At 36.6% G+C, this 22,183-nt stretch overlaps 5 protein-coding genes across 5 annotated transcripts; 2 read left to right on the top strand and 3 right to left on the bottom strand.

Moving 5' to 3' along the window:
- Positions 1 to 9,620: 9,620 nt before the first annotated feature.
- On the bottom strand, positions 9,621 to 10,057 carry LOC133334237 (cuticle protein 16.5-like). Its single transcript, XM_061542528.1, has 2 exons — positions 10,019 to 10,057; positions 9,621 to 9,950 (listed from the first exon to the last, which is right to left on the bottom strand). Exons 1-2 carry the CDS (start codon positions 10,028 to 10,030, stop codon positions 9,642 to 9,644), a joined length of 321 nt encoding a protein of 106 aa, XP_061398512.1. The 5' UTR covers positions 10,031 to 10,057; the 3' UTR covers positions 9,621 to 9,641.
- Positions 10,058 to 13,013: 2,956 nt separating this feature from the next.
- On the bottom strand, positions 13,014 to 13,696 carry LOC133334232 (pupal cuticle protein C1B-like). The gene is made up of 2 exons (XM_061542521.1): positions 13,679 to 13,696; positions 13,014 to 13,340 (listed from the first exon to the last, which is right to left on the bottom strand). The coding sequence occupies exons 1-2, from the start codon at positions 13,694 to 13,696 to the stop codon at positions 13,014 to 13,016; spliced, it is 345 nt and encodes a 114-aa protein (XP_061398505.1).
- Positions 13,697 to 14,214: 518 nt separating this feature from the next.
- On the top strand, positions 14,215 to 14,640 carry LOC133334233 (cuticle protein 16.5-like). Its single transcript, XM_061542522.1, has 2 exons — positions 14,215 to 14,257; positions 14,332 to 14,640. Exons 1-2 carry the CDS (start codon positions 14,246 to 14,248, stop codon positions 14,638 to 14,640), a joined length of 321 nt encoding a protein of 106 aa, XP_061398506.1. The 5' UTR covers positions 14,215 to 14,245.
- Positions 14,641 to 19,485: 4,845 nt separating this feature from the next.
- Positions 19,486 to 19,874, bottom strand: LOC133334234 (cuticle protein 16.5-like). Its single transcript, XM_061542525.1, has 2 exons — positions 19,863 to 19,874; positions 19,486 to 19,788 (listed from the first exon to the last, which is right to left on the bottom strand). Exons 1-2 carry the CDS (start codon positions 19,872 to 19,874, stop codon positions 19,486 to 19,488), a joined length of 315 nt encoding a protein of 104 aa, XP_061398509.1.
- A 658-nt stretch (positions 19,875 to 20,532) lies between these two features.
- On the top strand, positions 20,533 to 20,918 carry LOC133334235 (cuticle protein 16.5-like). Its single transcript, XM_061542526.1, has 2 exons — positions 20,533 to 20,544; positions 20,616 to 20,918. The coding sequence occupies exons 1-2, from the start codon at positions 20,533 to 20,535 to the stop codon at positions 20,916 to 20,918; spliced, it is 315 nt and encodes a 104-aa protein (XP_061398510.1).
- The last annotated feature ends 1,265 nt before the right edge of the window (positions 20,919 to 22,183 follow it).

Below are 22,183 nucleotides of genomic sequence, written 5' to 3' on the forward strand. Positions count from 1 at the left end.
AGTGGTGAAGGGTATCATATAGTCGGCCCGTCCGACTTTTCTGCTTTCCTTACTGGTTTAAGAATAATTTCTCCAGAATTAATATATTAATATAAACGTAATTTCTTTGGAAGAAGAATATACACTCATTGAGCCTTAAATCAATAAGCGAGAATTTTTAAGGAACATTTTATCAAAGACTACCGCATCAATTTGCCTGGATTTTTTAAAGAATATATTCTTAAGGGATATTAAAGAGAGGATTCTTAAAGATAATATTGTTTTCAAGGACATTCACAGCTGTACGCATATATTATAAAGACTATTATTCTCAAGGACTTTCAAGTCAATAAGCGTGGATTTTTATAAGAATATTTTGGACAGCTACAAGGGTGGATTTTCGACAGCTACAAGGATGGATATTTAAAAGTTACTCTTTTTGATATTTTAAATAACGTTTTCTGAAGAAGAATTCAAGTTAATAGCATGAACTCTTACTTTCTCTATTGTTCTGAATTTATAGTCTTTAATTATAATTTTTAGTCCAGTACTGAGTTACAGTTTTTAACATTCCATAAATAGATATTAATGAAAATTTTAAAAACAACAATTCTGAGTTGATCATAACCTTCCGCAAACAAAAACAATTTCTTGCCCAGCGACAATCAAATGTACTTTAATACCCATGCACCTAAACAAAATAATGTTTTTTGTGTGTATGTTTGTAATTTGTATTTAAATTTTTTGATGTTCGAGTTCTGCATACAAAATTAAGATTAAATTTTAAAACTTTTTTGCTACTAGTTTTTTAGTATATATATCATAAAATTTTAGTGTTTGAGTATCAATTTTAAATTGTCAATCAAACCACCACAACCAACAAACCTCAACAAAATGTTCAAATTCGTAAGTTTATTTGTTATTTGTGGAATTAATTTGAATGGACACTAATTGTTATCTTTTGTGTAATTATTTCTAGATCGCTGTCTGCTTCTTCGCCCTCCTGGCTGTTGCTGCCGCTAAACCCGGTGTAGTTGCTCCTTTGGCTTATACCGCCCCAGTGGCTTACTCCGCTCCTTTGGCCTACTCTGCTCCTTTGGCTTACCATGCTGCCCCCGCTGTCGTCGGTAGTGCTGCCTATGTTGCTCCCTATGCCTCCAGCTACAATGCCCATACCATTGCCCATTCTGCTGCCTTCCCAGCCACCTACACTGTTGCTGCTCCAGTAGCCACCACTTTCGCTGCTGCCCCAGTTTTGTTGAAGATGTAAATCAGAGATAATGGATATGAATAAATTGTAATAGACGAAATGGCAAACTGAATAAATTCTTTTATTTTAAATATTTCTTTGCTCCATTTCTCGAGATCCTCAGCCGATTCATATAGATGCACATTTTGTGATAGGGAAATACATTAGGCCTAACGACATTTTTAAGTCCCATATCTCAGGAGTTATGGACTTCTGCAATTTTTGACAAGTTTTGTTTGATATAAAGAAAGATATCCCTTATTTAACACAAACGTATATAAATACCGACAATTTTTTTTACTAAAGAACATTTTTAACATCGTGGGGATCAGAAATAACAGTTTGAAATCTCATTTGATGGTATATCTTCTTCAAATCTCAAAATACCGAAAATTGGAGTGCCCCATACGTAAACTTGTTATAACATAGTTCATGATAAGGGAATTCGCTACACAATCGAAAGAAGATCATATTGAAACAAATTTATTTTCAGAATGTGACAAAAATTATCAGTTATGGATTCTACACATAAAAATTGACACACACGAGCGCTAGCTACTGCATATATTCCGGAACCAATAGTAATCAGTAAGGAAAGAAGTAAAGTCGGAAAGGACCCATTATATGATACTCTTCACCAATATGGGTATATTTCGGAAGGACTATTAACATTAAGTTGGCTGAATTAAAATATGTGATGTAAAATATGTCATTCTTTGTTCATGTTGTGCGAAATTTCATGTTAATCTGACAAAGATGATGTGTTTAGTGCACAATTTTCTTAAAATCGGGCAAAAAATATATATGGAAGCTATATCCAAACATTAACCGATTTCAATGAAACTTGTCACAGGTTATGTTAGCTAATTTCAGTGCGTTTAGTACGTATCGGCCATATTTTTGATCTTTGGTGCACCATTTACTAAAAATCAAACGAGACTATATATGGTAGCTATATCTAAATCTGAACCGATTTCAATAAAACTTGGCACACGTTAGGCTATCCTTACTTCAGTACAATGTGCAAAATTTTGAGTCAATCGGCATAACATTGGATCTTTGGTACACCATTTACATAGGGCTGCACATAAAAATGTTAATGAATTTCGTCGCCCTTACCAAAATGATATTTTTCTCTTAAGGGGATATACCAGCCCATTGAAAATCTTGAAAAATTAAAATCGAGAATGGCGAAGTAAAGTGTTTGAAAATTCGCTTATCCGAATTCGACTGTATATGGTAGCTATATCTAAATATCAATGGATTTCAATAGAACTTGGCACTCATTAGGCTATCCTAACTCCTAAATTTGACTATCTCGTTTCCTTTTGCCACCTGTGCCACAGTGTGGCAAAGGGTATAAAAATGACCTAAAAAACAAATGCTATATATACAATATTTTCGATAGGATTCAAAAAAGTAAAAATACCTCCTTTATAATGTTGGAATGTCTAACAAGCTAACACGTCATTAAGTTCGTCAGAACAGAATATTTTAGACCCATCGCTTTTAAAGTAATTATAATAGATCGGACCTTCATACAGGGTCATGTCAAAACACCTTAAGGTGGTTCGTCAAAAAGTACATCGGGACCTTTTTTGGGGTCTATGTCTCAACATAGGCCCGCATATACTAAATTCTCCAAATCTGTTCATACAATTCCTAATACATTAAATCCAACCGGACTTATTTCTTTATATCCGCCAATATGAAGAAACCTATCAAAAGACCAAAAAATAATTTAAAACCATATTGAACATCTTGTGTACATCAAATTCGCTTGAAATATGTGGAGTGACCCTTAATTAAAACAACAACTAATTGGTTAATCACTTCGGTTATCACAATTTATTCAAATCCATTATCTCTGATTTATTTCTTCAACAAAACTGGAGCAGCGGCGAAGGTGGTGGCAACTGGAGCAGCAACAGTGTAGGTGGCTGGGAAGGCAGCAGAGTGGGCAATGGTATGGACATTGTAGCTGCTGGCATAGGGAGCAATATAGGCAGCACTACCGACGACAGCGGGGGCAGTGTGGTAAGCCAAAGGAGCAGAGTAGGCCAAAGGTGTAGAATAAGCCAAGGGAGCGGTATAAGCCAAAGGAGCAACAACACCGGGTTTGGCGGCAGCAACAGCCAAGAGGGCGAAGAAGCAGACAGCGATCTGAAATAGAATAAATCATACACATTATTAACTCTGCAAGGTATTTGATTAATATCCTCTTCAATACTTACGAATTTGAACATTTTGCTAGGGTTTGGGGGAGGTTTGTTTGTTTTGATTGCCAATACGAAATTGATACTGGATTACCGCCCGTTGATGATATTTATACGGTTAATTTGTGTTCGCACATTAGTTGGTATTCGAGACCTGTGCGTATTTTAAGCTGATTACAAATAAAAATAAGTTGAATTAAAATGATTTTTGTTGTTGCTTACGTATATAAATAAAACAAACTTAAATATGAAATTGGTAGGTATAAAAGTCCAACCGCTATCTAATAACAGAAAGATTTGTCTCTAAGTTACTTATTCAGATTCTCATGGGGTATCAAATCTTCCTACCAGAAATTATCAATATTGGATTAAAATTTTGTATACCTCCGTTAACGATCAAATTTTCAATATTTGAAAGCATCCTCAGAGATGGGTGCTGTAATTTTGTATAAACAATTCTTGAAGATGTTCACGTTTTGACATAGCCCTCATATATGGTTATCACCACGTTGTCAGTATTTTTAGGCGCATTTTCCCTGCAATTTAGCATTCCCGGATATTGGAGGATAAACACATTTCTACGGAAAATCCCTAATATAGTTTCATGTTTTTTATATACCCCCACATGAAAGTGAACTGGATTTTCATCGAACTAGCTTTAATTTGACATTTTGAATTTTCTTTCCAGAAATTATTCAATACAGATTAATGTTTTAGAATACCGTCAATAGCCGTATATATCAGCAATCGGATATTCTAAATTTTTCTATATATTCTGTTTACATATTTTAAATGATATTCTTGAAACAGGTAATTATTTTAAATACCTGGGCATAAACAGCTAACCTTCACTTTCATGTTTACTTTGTTTTCCAAAATTCTAAATTCCGACATGACAAGAACAATATTAAAACAACAATATAATTTCAATTATGTCTTCTTGTATTTAATTTACGCACAAGTTACGCATATCAAGTACAGAATTTATTTGGAATGTGTTATAATTAAATTTGAAAACAATTTAATCGTATAAATATCATATAGCCCGGGTAATACACCATCAATTACGCATTGACAATTAAAACAAACCAACACCAACTAAACTTAACAACATGTTCAAATTTGTAAGTGTTTTAGAGAATATTTAAACCAAATATTTTCCTGATTTACTAATTTCAAACTTTTGTACTTTTTCAGATCGCTGTTTGCTTCTTCGCCCTTGTGGCTTTGGCTGCCGCTAAACCCGGTGTTGTTGCTCCTTTGGCTTATACCGCTCCCTTGGCTTATTCTACACCTTTGGCTTACTCTGCTCCTTTGGCTTACCACACTGTTCCCGCTGTCGTCGGCAGTGCTGCCTATGTTGCTCCCTATGCCAGCAGCTACAATGCCCACACCATTGCCCACTCTGCTGCCTTCCCAGCCACCTACACTGTTGCTGCTCCAGTTGCCACCACCTTCGCCGCTGCTCCAGTTTTGTTGAAAAAGTAAATTAGAGATAATTGGATTCGAATAAACTGTGCTGACCCAAGTGATTAACCAAATTCTTGTTGTTTTTATTAATAACTCTCCATAAAAACAGAGATCATTTTATCGATATAATATAATGTGAGACTAGGTCCATTATTTTGGACCTACTCTCACATTAGAGTATCCTCATTTTTAAGTATGGAATAGAGATTGATTTTGTCGTTGCCATTGTCCAACATCTTTGTATTTGGAAATAAGCCAAAACAAGGACCAAGGGCTTCTTATACACTCCAACATATGATGTGCTTTCAGAACTCTTTAAATCAGTCGGGACATTACAGAACATTATATAACGGATGCTATTTTAAACAATTAACCTATTATACTAGTTTCCGATAGGCCAAATTATAGTCACGTCGTAGAGAAAATTAGGTTAGACAAGTGAAAAAGCGTTAAGTTCGGCCGGGCCGAACTTTGGATACCCTCCATATACTGACAGATACTAGAAATGAAAATATAGGGAACGTACCAAACAGTGGACCTATACCGACATTTCTAAAAAGGGATTATGTAAACCATAATACAAATTTCAGAAATTTTTAATGGATAACTATACTCTCAGCCTTTAATACGATGAAAATGTGGCTCATCAAAAAATTGGTTCTAGACCCCATGTTTCTTTGGGCCAAATCCGTTTCCAAAAAATTAGATTTCATCTAAACTTTGTCCATCTTATTATTTCTTCCAATCTAAGTTCAAGTTCGAAGATGGGGAATATCGGACCCCTCCTTCGGGTACATCTCGCACAGGGGCTAGGCCTAAATGCGGGTTACAGTTCATATATATGAATATATATATATATATATGGTTAATTATCGAACCTTATGGAACCTCTACACTGGGGCTAGATCTAAATACGGCTATAGTTTATTATTGAACCTTACGTTCTACTTTTTTATCTCGATGTCCTCCGCAGGTGAAACGATTACATCAGAGTCTTAGAACCAAACTCAAAACGCGGAACAAATCTGTTAACTATTTTAATATAAAAAGGGGGTTATATGGGGACTAACCCAAATAGGGGGCAAATATTAATAATTTTTGGAAGGGAATTTGTTACCATATTCGTCTACAAAATACCAAATTGCAACAAATTCGCTTGAAAAACGCACTCAAGAACCCCAAGAAATACCGAAAATTGGGGGTCCCCTTATATGCGGGCTATTTGAAAAAATTGACCTACATTCATAATTTTTTGCGGAGAGATTTTTTACCTATTAAGAACTCAAAATACTAAATTACAACCAATTCGGCGAATATTTACGATCAAAACCCCCAAAATACTGAAAATTAGGAGATACCGTTATATGGAGGTACCAGAAAAAGTGGACCGATATTTATAATTTTTAGTGGAGATATTTGGTACCCAATAAGAACCCAAAGTACCAAATTTCAGCGAATTCGGTTGAAAAACGCGCTCCAGAAATACCAAAATACCGAAAATTGGAGAGTACTCTTATATGGGAGCTATACCTAAACGTGGACCGATAAAGCCCAGAATCGAACTTGACCTGCCTGCAGACAAAAGACGACTCTATGCTAAATTTTGGCGATATATCTCAATTCGTTTAGACGCTAGAGTGCTTACAACATACAGACGGACATGGCTATATCGTCATAGAATTTTACGCTGATCAAGAATATTTATACTTTATATAGTCGGAAATGATTATTTCGATGAGTTACAAACGGAAAAACAAAATTAATATACCCTCCATACTATAGCGGAAGGTATAAAATGATATAATATTAGAAATATAGCGACAATATTCCGCAAAAATGTGTTCTACCCTTTAATATCCCGGAATGTCAAATTAAAGCCACCATAGTTGGAAAATGAGTGTGATATTGACGATGAGGCGCTACCCTAACTATGTCAAAACTTGGACCTACTTTTATACCAAACGGACCTACCATGAATGTAAGACCTAACTTCCCAGCAGAAGCAACGGTATTGGCTAATGAGCGTGATGAGCTCCGTCGTACTACTCCTGAAGACCCATAGGTGCGAGAGCTTACCCATGAAGTCAACAGATTAGTATGCGAGCACAAAAGGAAAAATTGGCTAGACCACCTGAAGCAACGCAACATTGCCACCGAAACAAGTAAATTGTGGGCAACGGTTAAGTCACTCTCAAATCCTGGAAGGAAAAATGACAGGACGGCTGTTACATTTAACGACGTAACTGTAACAGACCCGAAGAGGTGCGCGAGTTATTTTAACCGGCGGTTCATAGAGCACCCTGAGAGTGACAGGGCGAAAAGGAGTGTGCTACGTCGCATAAGGGCACTCCGAGCTGAGGAGGAACCACCACAATTTACGAAGGAGGATGTTGCAGATGTCATTAATAACGCTAAGTCATCCAAAGCGTTGGGCCCGGACGGAATTTCCATGGTAATGCTAAAGCAGCTGGATGAACCTGGAGTAGAGTACCTAACATCAGCCCTCAACTTGTCGTTAACCACCCACATAGTTCCTGAAGCCTGGAAAATATGCAGGGTGGTCCCGCTAGTTGAAGCCAGGCAAGGATGCCAGCAGGGGTGAATCGTACAGGCCGATTTCATTCCTGTCGCCGGTAGCGAAGACACTTGAGGCGCTATTCCTCCCATCGTTGAGAAGCAGTTTTCCAGTTGCCCAACACCAACATGGATTCCGTAAGATACATAGTTCAACAACAGCATTACACGCCATTTCCAAACATATTAGCAGAGGGCTCAAACAGAACAGGCCGTGCAACCGAACAGTTATGGTGGCACTTGACCTATCGAAGGTCTTCGATACCGTCTACCATGCCAAGCTGTTCGAGGATATAGAGAGGACAAATCTCCGACCGTGTTTGAAACGTTGGATTATCAACTATATGTGTGGACGCCAGTAGTATGTGGAATTCAGAAACAGGAAGTCTAAACCCCGTAGAGTGAAACAGGGAGTTCGCCAAGGAGGGGTGATATCTCCGGAACTGTTTAACCTCTACCTTTACCGGACGGCATAGAGATCGTAATGTATGCGGATGATTGCACGATCATGGCGTCGGGTCCCATTATTGATGATATATGTGAGAGGCTAAACGTCTACATAGCCGATATTGTTAACTACTTCCATCTGAGGAATATGAAAATATCCACCACCAAATCAACAGCCACACTGTTCACCACATGGACGGCTGAAATGAAGCTCCCACTGAACATAATGGTCGATGGAGAATTGATTCCGACCACCAACTACCCCAAGATATTGGGAGTAACGTTCGACAGCCTTTATGGACAGGACTCCCCCACCCAGGCACGTCAGATCAGATTTTCATGATCTAAAGAGAGAGGTCCAAAGGTACAAGCGTGAACCTCTAGATCAAGAAGCCTATCAAGCAGGTCTGAATGGTATTCACACGGATGCAGTCGCTCAGGCAGTAGAGCAATATCGAGTGAATACCATAATTGGAGACCACCCCCCATCCATCGCAGCTGAGGAGAAGCAGCTGCCAAGGCAAACATGAGTAGTCTTAGCTCAACTAAGATCAGGATGGTGCAACCGCCTCAATTCATATTGGGCAAGAATTGACGGCTCGATACCTAACACATGTCCGGCATGTGAACTAGGACCACCTACTCACCTATCGCCGAATTCACTTTGTACGCAACCCGCTGAAGTTGCAGCATTCCTGAATGCATGACATAACGACATGTATTCTGTTGCTACAACAACAACCATGAATGGACCAGAACGTGTATCGGTGCTGTTATAAGGGGGCTGTACTAAACGGTAAACCGATGTTGATAATTTTTGGTAGGTTGATTCAAAATATCGAAATAGGGGATGTAGACTTATATGGGGCCTATCCTATGAAGTTAATACTTTTTAGTACAGAAAATTATTACTCAATGAGTAAACAAGTTACAGCCATATCCATAAGCTTCAAATTCGAAGATTAGGGGTACCGTTACATACAAAACATCCTAGGAGTCTTAACAATGTATATGCCAAATTTCGTAATTCTAAAATCGGACCATATTTTATTCAGTTGGGAAATACCTATAAACTATTATAATGGGCCTGTGTAGTCAACTGAAAAACATATCTGAAATGCTCAAAGTAATGAAATTATATGGGGGCCCATACTTGATCATGGACCGATATTTGTAATTTGTAATTGAAATTTTTTGCCAAACTAATACTGGTATGAGAAATGGGGTCTCTGGGCTCAAGATTTTAAATCAAATTGGTAGTAATTTGAAACAAAGATTTATTTATGGGTACCAAACATCCATGCAAAACTTTATTGAATTTGTCCTCGTTTTCTGATTATAAATGTGTCTAAGAGACAGAAAATACGTAAAATCAGGAAGCACGTTTACATGAGAGCTATATCAAATCTTGGACCCAGAGACCCCATTTCCTATACCAGTATTAGTTTCGACATTAAAAACATGTTAGCCAAATTTTGACCGCCTATAACAAGTGGTTCGCCAGGTCTTAAATATTGAGAGAAGTATTGGCATGGCTAAATCGAGTATTTATGGGGTCTGCGATGAATATTTTATAGTGTTGTATGCCAACTTTACCACATTATTGTGGAGTGTGGTACAAAAATATTGATTTCAAATGAAAGAACAATTTTTTTCAGTTTATCACTTTGGTCATCTAAAATTTATTCAAATCCATTATCTCTGATTTACTTCTTCAACAAAACTGGAGCAGCGGCGAAGGTGGTGGCTACTGGAGCAGCAACAGCGGCGGCAGGGGCAACAGCATAGGTGGTTGGGAAGGCAGCTGAGTGGACAATGGTGTGGGCATTGTAGCTGCTGGCATAGGGGGCAACATAGGCAGCACTACCGACGACGGCGGGGGCAGCGTGATAAGCCAATGGAGCAGAGTAGGCCAAGGGAGCAGAGTAAGCCACGGGAGCGGTATAAGCCAAAGGAGCAACTACACCGGGTTTAGCAGCAGCAACAGCCAAGAGGGCGAAGAAGCAGACAGCGATCTGAAATACAAATTTTAGAAATTAGTACCTCCGCCAGATATTCGTTTAATATCCGCTAAATTACTTACGAATTTGAACATTTTGTTAAGGTTTAGATTATTTCTTTTGATTGACAATATGAAATTGATACTGTATTGCCAGATGTGAATGATATTTATACGTTTATTTTGTGTAAACACACACGTTAAGGCACACACTCACACAACTACTTTGTATGCGTGTCTGGTGCGTCAATGTGTTTTTTTTTTTAGTTAATTACAATACAATTTAATTTGAATCGTAAACGTTGAACACAACTTAAGTATTTCAGGAAAAATAATATATGGAAGTGTAAGGCCACAGGTGGTCTCACCATTGCTGTTACTACTTTTTACCAATGAAAATCTTGCCAAGCTTATCTCTATCATTTATGATTATTTCCGTTCGCTTTATTACTCTTGGTGATGATCGAAGTCCTGAAATTACACGTAATGTCCTTCAATGCAAAATACGGCTATATATATTATTCAAAGATGTGGATATATCAGAGCGACAGGGAATGTGAATTGATAAAATACATCGACCTTTGAAAGAAGAATATACTCCTGTTGAAGCTGAGCATTAACATTTCAATAAATTTCCAAAGAATCTCAAAAAATTGGCCTTAACTTATGTGATATGTTAAAACGTTGAGCCATAGATTTTTAGCAAAGAGATTTTTATCATCTTGAACCCGAAATGTCAAATGGCTGACAAATGGGTTTAACAATTAAGCTCATAATTTGGCATTTCTAAAAACCTGGGGAGACATTTATATTGGAGCTATCTCCAAGCATAAACCTATAATTAACAAGCAATAACGTCATTAAGTTCACTCGGCCCGATTTATATTTTCACTCTATCGAAAAATTGACATTCAAAATATCGAAAATCTATAGCGAGCTATGCCATGACAAATTACTGCATTGAGAATAAATACCAACCTGGAGACACTCAGGTCGAAAATTGGGATAAAATCTTGAACATATCGAAATTGACGCGTGACCTTTGTAGGGGGTCACAATGGACTTATATTCAAAATGTTATGTGAGGAAATTGTTTACACTCAAAACTCCGGAATTACCACATTACTGTTACTTCGTAATGCTAAAACGTAGTCACATCGATTGGAAAATGAGTCTAACAGCCTGTTTTTGTAAAATTCCAAACGAATGAATTCGAGTGACTTACGACCAAAATCCTTGGTTTTGAAAAATATGCCATTTATTTTTGTTTTGAATCAGAAAACATTTATAAACATAAATAAAGGTTTGGTCTAAGTCACTCGAATTAGTTCGTTTGGAATTTTACAAAAACAGGCTGTAAGACTTAAAAATTCCTATATACCGAAATATCGATCGGAGATTATTCGCCCCCATTGAGACCTTAATCTATTAAATTAGACTTTGGGTATACTGTACATAAGATCCTTATAGCTTAGACAGACGACAGCCTTAATTTGCATTAACAGCCTTAATTCAAATTAACTTGTACATTATCCTTATGCATGTCCGTCTGTCCGTCCGTCCATGTATTTTTGTTAACAAAGTACAGGTCGCGTTTATGATCCGATTTGGATGAAATTTGGCACAGGTCACATGATTGGCCCAAGGACGAACCCCATTGAAACTGGAGAACATCGGTTCAGATTTAGATATAGCTCCCATATATATTTTCGTCCGATTTTATGTAAATGGTGCACCAATGTCCCTATATATCATTGGATTTGCACGAAATTTGGCATATCGTACTGAATTGGGTCTAGAATGATGTGTATTAAGTTTCGTGAAAATCGGTTCAGATTTAGATATAGCTCCCATATATATTTTCGTCCGATTTTAGGTATATAGTGCACCAAAGTCCCTATATATCATACGATTTGCATGCAATTTGGTATAGCCAACTGAATTGACTCTAGAATGATGTGGGCGAAGTTTCGCGAAAATCGGTTCAGATTAAGATATAGCTACCATATATATTTTCTTCCGATTTTATGTAAATGGTGCACCAATGTCCGTATATATCATTCGATTTGCATGAAATTTGGTATAGCGGACTGAATTGAGTCTAAAATGATTTGTGCGAAGTTTCGCGAAAATCGGTTCAGATTTAGATATAGCTCCAATATATATTGTCGTCCCATTTTATGTAAATGGTTCACCAATGTCCCTATATATCATTCGATTTGCATAAAATTTGGTATAGCGGACTGAATTGAGTCTAAAATGCTGTGTGTTTAGTTTTGTGACAACCGGTTCAGATTTAGATATAGCTCCCATATATATTTTTCTTCGATTTTATGTAAAGTTTGCACTAAAGACCCAAAGTTTTGCGGTTAACATATAATTTTGTTGAAATCGAGATTTCCATAAAGCTCCTATTTGTATGTTCGTTGGAGTTTAGGTAAATGTTGCAACGGTTGACACGAAACGTACCAATGGTCCTGTTGAATACACCCAAAGTGGTGAAGGGTATCATAAAGTTGGCCCTGTCCGACTTTACTACTTTCCTTACTGGTTTTTATTTAGATATTTGAAAATTTCAGACACATTTTTCAAGCGAATTTATGTGGCAAATCTTATACAGAATTCCGACAAAACTTTTTACTTGCGGGTTCCAAAAAGGCACAGTTCTACGTTTTTGTAAAGCAGAACCATCCGTTTTGAAATATGTAATGTTTTAGGCTTTTCAATAACTTTTCTGTTTTAATGTAAATTATAGATCCTAGTCCAATTTTTATAAAAGACTTTCTGCTATTTGAGTTCTGTATGGATCTCATCGATACCGATTTCCGTAATACCACAAAGTTTTTTGTCCAATAATCCATATAACGGTTCTATTTTGTTTTAAAGATCCTCATGGCGTCTACGGCCTCTACATCGTCGAAAATATTAGAAACTTGGGCTAAAGATATAAAATTCGTTGAAGTTCCATTTTTGGAGCAATCGACTAAAATCATGCAAGTCATCAAATTAACACAATATTTTTTTTGGTATTCAGTCTTTAACTTGGTTCATCAATTTATTCAAATTCATTATCTCTGATTTACTTTTTCAACAAAACTGGAGCAGCAGCGAAAGTGGTGGCTACTGGAGCAGCAACAGCGGCGGCAGGGGCAACAGCATAGGTGGCTGGGAAGGCAGCTGAGTGGGCAATGGTGTGGGCATTGTAGCTGCTGGCATAGGGAGCAACATAGGCAGCACTACCGACGACGGCAGAGGCAGTGTGGTAAGCCAAAGGAGCAGAGTAGGCCAACGGTGTAGAGTACGCCAAGGGAGTAGAGTATGCCACGGGAGCGGTATAAGCCAAAGGTGCAACTACACCGGGTTTAGCGGCAACAACAGCCAAGAGGGCGAAGAAGCAAACAGCGATCTAAAAATGATATAAAAATTAATATATTTAAAATATAATTCTTGAAAATTCAAAATAACTTACGAATTTGAACATTTTGTTGAGGTTTGGTTTGTTTGGTTTGATTGACAATTTAAAATTGATATTAGTTGATGAGAATTCCAATACTTTTATAACGAAAAGTTAAAATTATTTTCACACTTCTGAAACCACTTTAATATGCAAAACGCATGTGCTGAAGGGTTAAACCATTTGATAAACATAGTGGTGCTTTGAATTCGTTATATATCCATTATATGTGATGGCCGTGGGTGTGATCTAAAGAAATACAGCATAGTGTTATATTCCTTCACACTCACAATGTGACTATATGACATTCCATCATGTCAAATACAGTCAATATTTAGACTGCGACAAAAAACGTATTTTGGATATCATATAATCGCCCGCATATTGATTTAATTCTATCCCTATTGGTCAATATATAAATTTTTGTCTGACTGTCTGCCTTTGCCAACACCCTATTGTCACCTTCAACCTATATTTTATTTCTAGAATTTTCGAAACTATATAATGAATATTTATTAATTAATTCTAACCAATCATGAATCACATCCGTTAGACAAAAATTATAATTCCGGCGATTGCCCATTAGCTACCCCAACAACACCATCAGCAATAAAACTGTCTTTAATGGCTACTGATACCCTATGAAGTTAAGCCATAATTTATATTTGTACTCGTATGTGTGTATGTAAATTATGTATAACCGTTTTTCGTGCGCACCACCGTGCATAACAAACACAGCTGACATTTGTAAACTCTGTAGCGTCGTTTTGGTATAAAAATCACAATTTTCGATTTAGGAGGTATCAATTTTTAATTGTCAATCAAAACAAACAAACCAACCACCAAACCTCAACAAAATGTTCAAATTCGTAAGTTAAAACAAATATTCAGGATTTTATTTGGTTTTTTATTGATTTGAATATTTTCTTTTCCAATTATCTAGATCGCTGTCTGCTTCTTCGCCCTCTTGGCTGTTGCTGCCGCTAAACCCGGTGTAGTTGCTCCTTTGGCTTATACCGCTCCCTTGGCTTACTCTACACCTTTGGCCTACTCTGCTCCATTGGCTTACCACACTGCCCCCGCTGTTGTTGGCAGTGCTGCCTATGTTGCCCCATATGCCTCCAGCTACAATGCCCACACCATTGCCCACTCTGCTGCCTTCCCAGCCACCTACGCCGTTGCCCCTGCCGCCGCAGTTGCTGCTCCAGTAGCCACCACTTTCGCCGCTGCTCCAGTTTTGTTGAAGAAGTAAATCAGAGATAATGGATTTGAATAAAATTGTGACAAACAAAATGACAAACTGAAATTTAAATGTTATTATTTTTGAATGTTTTGAGAAAATTTGGGAAATTTTAGCTTTTCAAAGTCTAGTAGCAGCTACAAGCGTGGATTGTTAAATAACAATTTTCAAGGACTATATCCGGATTTTTAAAGACAATTTATAAGGGACTAAACATCTAAAACAATATTTATCAACGCCAAGATCACATATAGACATACATATGTATATTTTTTAAGAATATTTTCAAGGGATTGTCGCAGAATGAATTTTCAAGGGCTAGTTGCAGAAGGAAGCGTAGTGTTTTAAACACCATATTTTCAAGGTCTATTTTGGATTTTCTTAACTCTTTTTTTTTTTTTTTTTGAAAATCGTAGAATATTGTTCTGTTCACAGATTTAATGTAACTATCCTAAATATGATATGAACAAAATTTCGCATCGCTTCATCCTTGCATTCAGAAGATGCAGTATAGTATTTCTGAAAAATAAAAGACCAATAACAAGAAAATCAAATGTAAAATCGACGGAAAAATTATTTTAAATTATTCTCTAGATTCTTTTTTACAAGAATGAAAAATAATTCTGATGGCATAATTTGTAAAATTCGAATACAGAAATTATAACTGTACACATCTTTGTCCTCAATGACTACACAGAAAATAAAATTCGTATATTGTATGAATGTCGGGGTTTCTGCATTTTATGAATGCAATTCATAAATATTTAACACTAGAAAGACTGGGATTTTGTATATACCTATATTGCCTAAAATCGGCCAAAATGAGGTCATTCTGAAAGAATTTTTATTGTGTAAAGAATTTCTTAAACTTATTTTTAAATATTTTTAACATTATTTACAATCATACAAAATGTTGTTATTATTTGTTTTCGGTGGGAGGGCTCTCGAGTTTCTCTTTTTGAAAAATAAGAGCGCGGACAAAATGTTCGAAAAATAGTAAGTGCTTACTCTAAGAGTGAATATAAAATCTATATATATAAACCAGTGAGCGGAGCAGTATAGTCGGACGGGGCCGACCATACGATACCCTACACAACTACCACGGACCTCAAATTTTTTACGGATGTTTTTTTCCGAGCCTGGGCAATATTTCGTGATATTTTCAACCTCTTGCCCAACCGATCTTTCCCAAAAACAATAGGGGTCTTCATTGGCAAGAATTCATTCTACATGCAAAATTTCGTGAAGATTGCTCCATAACTGTGGCCTGTATCGTGTTTACAAATTATAATGGACAGACGGACGGACACACATGTCTAGATGGACTCAGCTAGTCGAGATATGACGATCGGTATACTTAAAGGTGGGTCTAGGACCAATATTTCGCGGCGTTACAAACTTTTGGGGCTGCACAAAGCTATAATACCCTGACAACATAGTTGTGTAGGGTATAAATAGAAAAAATTTGTTTGTTTGTATGTTACCGATAGACGCCAAAACCGTTGAACAGATCTTAATGAGATTTACACTGTATGTCGGGGTATGCCCTGAAAGTAACATAGGCTATATAAAGTTTTAAAATTCCGCGTGGATGCGGAGTTATAGCATCAACAGTAAACATACCTCAAAATTTCTGAACATGTAATATGCGTTTATCTTAGGAACGGTTACAGATGCCGTTTTCAAAATTTGCCTGAATAACGAAGGTGTAAATACACACCATCCATACAAAAATGAGCATGATAGGATCAACGGAAAATCCACTTTTTACTGCATTTTAAAAATCAGCATATTGAAAATCAGCAATAGAAAATATTGCAGTCCTATATAAGACTGCAATATTTTCTAAATTTCTAACTAACTAATTGATCATATCTAAATTTTAATTTGATAACTTCAGCAGGGGCAGCGAAGCGCCACGGGTCCTGCTATATAAATATAAAATTAATTTTGCTCCGATATGTGTGTTCGTTTTTGTTTCTAGAGTAGCAAACGGTTTTCGATGTTATTGTACTGATCTGGTCATATAAGAAATGTACTTTGTACAATAAAGTAAATAAAAGTAGTTTGATTATTTAATATTTCACAAGAGGTCAAAATTACCGATTATAGGCATAGCACATGTGAATACGGCGAATGGAAGAGGGGGGAAGCAGCTACTATGATCAATAAACGTAGTTCTATGTGGAACAAAAAATCACCAAATTTTAAAAAGCTGTGTCATAATATATACAATTGCTTTTGTACTTGAAATTGAAAAACGGCCAAACGGACCGCCTTCGGCAATCTAGTGTTAAATAATAAATTCTTAAACCATAAATTCTTGTCATAGAGAGTGGAAAAAACAACTATGGAATGTTTTTGGTGGTGGTGGCGTGTTTCTATGGCACAGAAATTCTTTGTCGTTTTAATTTTTATCCATCCATCCGTCCGTCTGCCGTCTGTTTGTGTTAAATTGAAAACAAAGTACAGGCCGCATTCATAATCCGATTTGGATGCAATTTGGCACAGCTCATTTAATGTAAATGGTGCTCCAAAAGTCGCTAAATATCTTTCGATTTGCACGAAATTTGGCATAGCGTACTGAATTGATGCTGGAATGATTTAGATATAGCTCCCTTATATTGTAGATTGATTTTAAGTAATTGACGCGCCAAGGCCAATATATGGATGATAGGAACAAAACCTACTGAAATTAGTATAACCTAACCTGTGACAAATTTCGTTGAAATCGGTTCATATTTGGATACAGCTTCCATATATATTTCGTCCGATTTTAAGTAATTGTGCATCAAACTCCTCATGTTTGACAGATTGACGTACAATTTTGCACAACGTACAAAATTGAGCATAGAATAACGTAGTTGCGTTTTTTAGCAGTACAGACATAAGTCGATTCACATTTAGATAAATATCACATATTTTATTTTATCCAATTTAATCATAATAGTCCTGTTTAATATACCCATAGTGGTGAAGGGTATCATATAGTCGGCGCTGTCCGACTTTACTACTTCCCTTACTGGTTTATCATGTCTCGTTTCTTCTTATTTACTTACACGTTCGTGCTCTGCGTCATTTAAACAATCATATACAATGTTAAACATTCGCTTGGTCTTGTTTTTCGTATCAACACTTATTTGATATATTGTATTTAGCATTAATATCGAAATAATTTGAAAAATACATATGCGAATTTTGTTAGAGTGGTCGATAAGAGTGACTGTTTGGTTTGGTTTTTTTCATGTGTATTTTTAGGAAGTGATTTCAAGGCCTAGCAGCTGCTTTAAGATTTTATTTTACGCCCAAAATATAACAATAATAATTTTTAGCTACTAAATGTTAGCGGATATCTGACATTATCCTCTATTACCTTTTTCTTACACTTTCCACTCTTCTATATCTTATCCTTTTGCAGGTACTCAGAACGAGCACAATGGTCTGAATAAGTCCGAGTAAAAGCAGGTGCTAGACAACTGGTGGCTGAACATCATTTCACTATCATAACGTAACCCACAGGGGGAAGGGGTCTGGTCAATGATCACATGTTTCATTCTATCCGTCGGTTTTTTTTAAAATCGTTATAGAGATCGCTGTATTTACGTCTGATATAGCCTCCCCATATAACTGTCCCGATCGATTTTCGGCATTTTACGATGATGCTGCAATACGCATTCAGATTTCTTGGAAGGTAAAATTTATTTTTTTAATGCCCGCATCATGGTGAATGGTATAAAATATTCGGTCCAGGCGGAAATAACCGTGTTTGTATTTGTTAAGAAAAAAAAACATAGAAAAATGTAATTTTTAAAGAGCATATCTCAAGGCTAGTGACAGTTTAGGCCACGATTTATTAAAAACAACATTTTTGAAGGTCATATTTTAGGAATAGGTGTAGATTTTTACAGACATTCCTCAAGAACATTTCTCCATTTTTCATAAAATTATGAAAATCGTACAAAATTGTTTGTCAATTTGGAGATCTCCAAATGCTCACATTTTAAAATAAAAACCAGTGAGCGGAGCAGTATAGTCGGACGGGGACGACCATATGATACCCTACACAACTTCCACGAAAAACTAACTTTCTGTGGATTTATATTCTGAGCTTGGGCAATATTTCGCGATATTTGATCCATCTGGACCAACTAGAGGACGACAATTATTACTAATGTTCAGTACAGCCCTTCTAATTACTTGTCCAGATTCCCATCCCTTGTATTATGATCTTCTTATTCCCATTGGAGCCTATAGATCGACTCGAAAAAACACAAAAAATTATGTTTTCGGTCCAGTTCATCACAATATAATTATCTGGTCGTCACCGTCGTCCTTCAGGTGTGAATCTTTACGCTATAGAATACAAATTTTATAATTTTTCACACAAAAGTCAAAGCAGGCATGCTTATTCTTTGGCCCGAACCCCTTCTCTATGTAAAAATTCGCGATGTTTGGGTCATAATTGCGGCCTCTAGAGCGACCAGAAAAAACGATAAAAATTAAGTATTTGGTCCATTTCATCCCCTAGATATTAACCGATAGGTGTCTTCATTGGGCAAAACCCATCCTACAAAATTTCGTGAAGATTGGTCCATAACTGTGGCCTGTATCGTGTTTACAAAATAAGATGGACAGACGGACGGACGGACACACATGTCCAGATCGACTCAGCTAGTCGAGATATGACGATCGGTATACTTAAAGGTTGGTCTAGGACCAACATTTCGCGGCGTTACAAACTCTTGGGGCTGCACAAAGCTATAATACCCTGACAACATAGTTGTGTAGGGTATAAAAATAAAACAATGTCTTTTAGATGTTTTTTCAAGTCATTTATTCAAATTCACATTCTCTGATTTACTTCTTCAACAAAAGAGGAGCGGCAAAGGGAGTGGCTACTGGAGCAGCAACAGCGGCGGGAGCTACGGCATAAGTGGCAGGGAAGGCAGCAGAGTGGGCAATGGTGTGGGCATTATAGCTGGAGGCATAGGGAGCAACATAAGCAGCGCTACCAACAACGGCGGGGGCAGCATGGTAAGCCAAGGAAGCAGAGTAGGCCAAAGGAGCGGAGTAGGCCACTGGGGCGGTATAAGCCAATGGAGCAACTACACCGGGTTTAGCGGCAGCCAAAGCCAAAATGGCAAAGAAGCAAACAGCGATCTAAAAAAACAATAAAATAATCTTTAAATTAATACAACATACCAAAAATATTGAATGATTTTCAATTAACTTACGAATTTGAACATTTTGTAGAAGTTTTCGATTTGTTGGACAATTTGAAATTGATAACATATAGCGAGAAAATTCGGATTTTTATAAGAAAACTGCTTCAAAATGATTCCACATGAATTTGAAAGTTATGATTTTGTTTCGAATTTAGAATTCATTGAAGTAAACAAAATAAAATCAAGGTTCTTGGATGTTCTTGAATTCAAGTGATTTGTAAAAAAAAAATCAAAATAACACCATGGGAATATGAATAAATGTTGCCTTCAATTCGATTTTTTTTTTCAGTATTTCCCCAAAACAAACACTTTACCTATTTGGAATGTTGTTCATTTTCATACCATTGTCAAATTAACATTAATAACCTTTAGAAAAAACGTTTTATTGTTTTTATTGCACTATATAATGTTAACCAAAAATAGTAACTGCTATGGCTACTGGTTTTGATTTGTTTCCTATAAACCAAATACTTTACTATGTACTTGTATGTTTGTGTGTCTGTAGTCTGTTGCCACAGTGCAATAACCTTTAACGCACCTGACCAGCATAGCAAATGAATTAGAGTCGTTTGTGGTCAAATAATTGCAATTAGTATAAAAGTCATTGTTCGTCATCGGTTTATCATCAATTTCTTATTGTCAATCGATAAAGAAACCACAACAAACACACAACCTCAAAATGTTCAAATTCGTAAGTTACGCATACAATTTCGGCGATAAAAAAAAAACAAATATTTTAATTTTTTATTCTTATATTTCTAGATCGCTGTTTGCTTCTTCGCCCTCTTGGCTTTGGCTGCCGCTAAACCCGGTGTTGTTGCTCCTTTGGCTTATACCGCCCCAGTGGCTTACTCCGCTCCTTTGGCGTACTCTGCTCCCTTGGCTTACCATGCTGCCCCCGCCGTTGTTGGTAGCGCCGCCTATGTTGCCCCATATGCCTCCAGCTATAATGCCCACACCATTGCCCACTCTGCTGCTTTCCCTGCCACTTATGCCGTAGCACCCGCCGCTGTTGCTGCTCCAGTAGCCACTCCCTTTGCCGCCCCCCTTTTGTTGAAGAAGTAAATCAGAGAATGTGAATTTGAATAAAGACCTCCATTGACAATTGAAATACAAACCGTTTTTTTATTTTCAAACGGAAAAGATAGGAATCAGATATAGTTTATTAAAAGATATTGCTAGAATTTTTTAAAGAATATTCTTTTTCAAAAAGTATAAGGGTTTATTTTTTAACAAACACTGTACACATGGGTTTCTTTTAAGTCTCTTCTTAAATCTATAGCGTGGTTTTTAACCCTACACCACTCTGTGGTACAGGGTATTATGTCTTTGTGCATATGTTTGTAACAGGCAAAAGGAAACGAAATAGACACATGGTTCCTTTTGAGAATATGCATAGAATCACTTTCTGAGTCGATTTATGCATGACCGTCCGTCCGTCTGTCTGTCGATGTTAAATTGTAAACAAAGTACAGGTCGCATTTATAATCCGAATTGGATGAAATTTGGCATAGGTCACTTATTTGGCCCAAGTACAAACCCTATTGAAATTGGGAAAAATTGGTTCAGATTTAAATATAGCTCCCATATATATTTTCGTCCAATTTAATGTAAACGGTCCCTATATATTTGTCGATTTGCACGAAATTTGGTATAGCGTAGTGAATTAGGTCTAGAATGATGTGCGTCAAGTTTCGTGAAAATCGGTTCAAATTTGGATATAGCTCCCATATATATTTTCGTACGAAATTTGGCACCGATGTGTGTAAGGTAAATGGTGTACTAAAGTCCCTATATACCTTTCGATTTGCACGAAATTTGGCACAGCGTACTGAATTAAATCTAGAACGATCTGTGTTATATTTCGTGAAAATCGGTTCTGATTTAGATATAGCTCCCATATATACTTTCGTCCGATTTAATGTAAATAGTGCACCAAAGTCCCTATATATCCTTCGAATTTCACGAAATTTGGCATAGCATTCTGAATTAAGCCTAGAACAATGTGTGTTACATTTCGTGAATATCGGTTCAGATTTAGATATAACTCCCATATATATTTTAGTCCGATTTTAGGTAAATAGTGCACCAAAGTCCCTATATGTCCTTCGATTTGCACTAAATTTGGCATAGAGTACTGAAGACTAGAAATATGTGAGTATAGATCCCATATATATTTTCGTCCGATTTTATGTAAATGGTGCACTAAAGTATCTATATATCCTTCCATTTGCACGAAATTTGGATTTATAAGTAAATGAAGAACTCAAAATGTGGCCGAATGCAAAAACATACTGAAATTAGTGTAACCAAACATGTGACAAGTTTCG

This window comes from Musca vetustissima, unplaced genomic scaffold, assembly GCF_032173495.1.
Source record: "Musca vetustissima isolate MV318-11 ecotype Yass unplaced genomic scaffold, APGP_CSIRO_Mvet_v1 utg143117, whole genome shotgun sequence".
NCBI classification, from domain to species: domain Eukaryota; kingdom Metazoa; phylum Arthropoda; class Insecta; order Diptera; family Muscidae; genus Musca; species Musca vetustissima.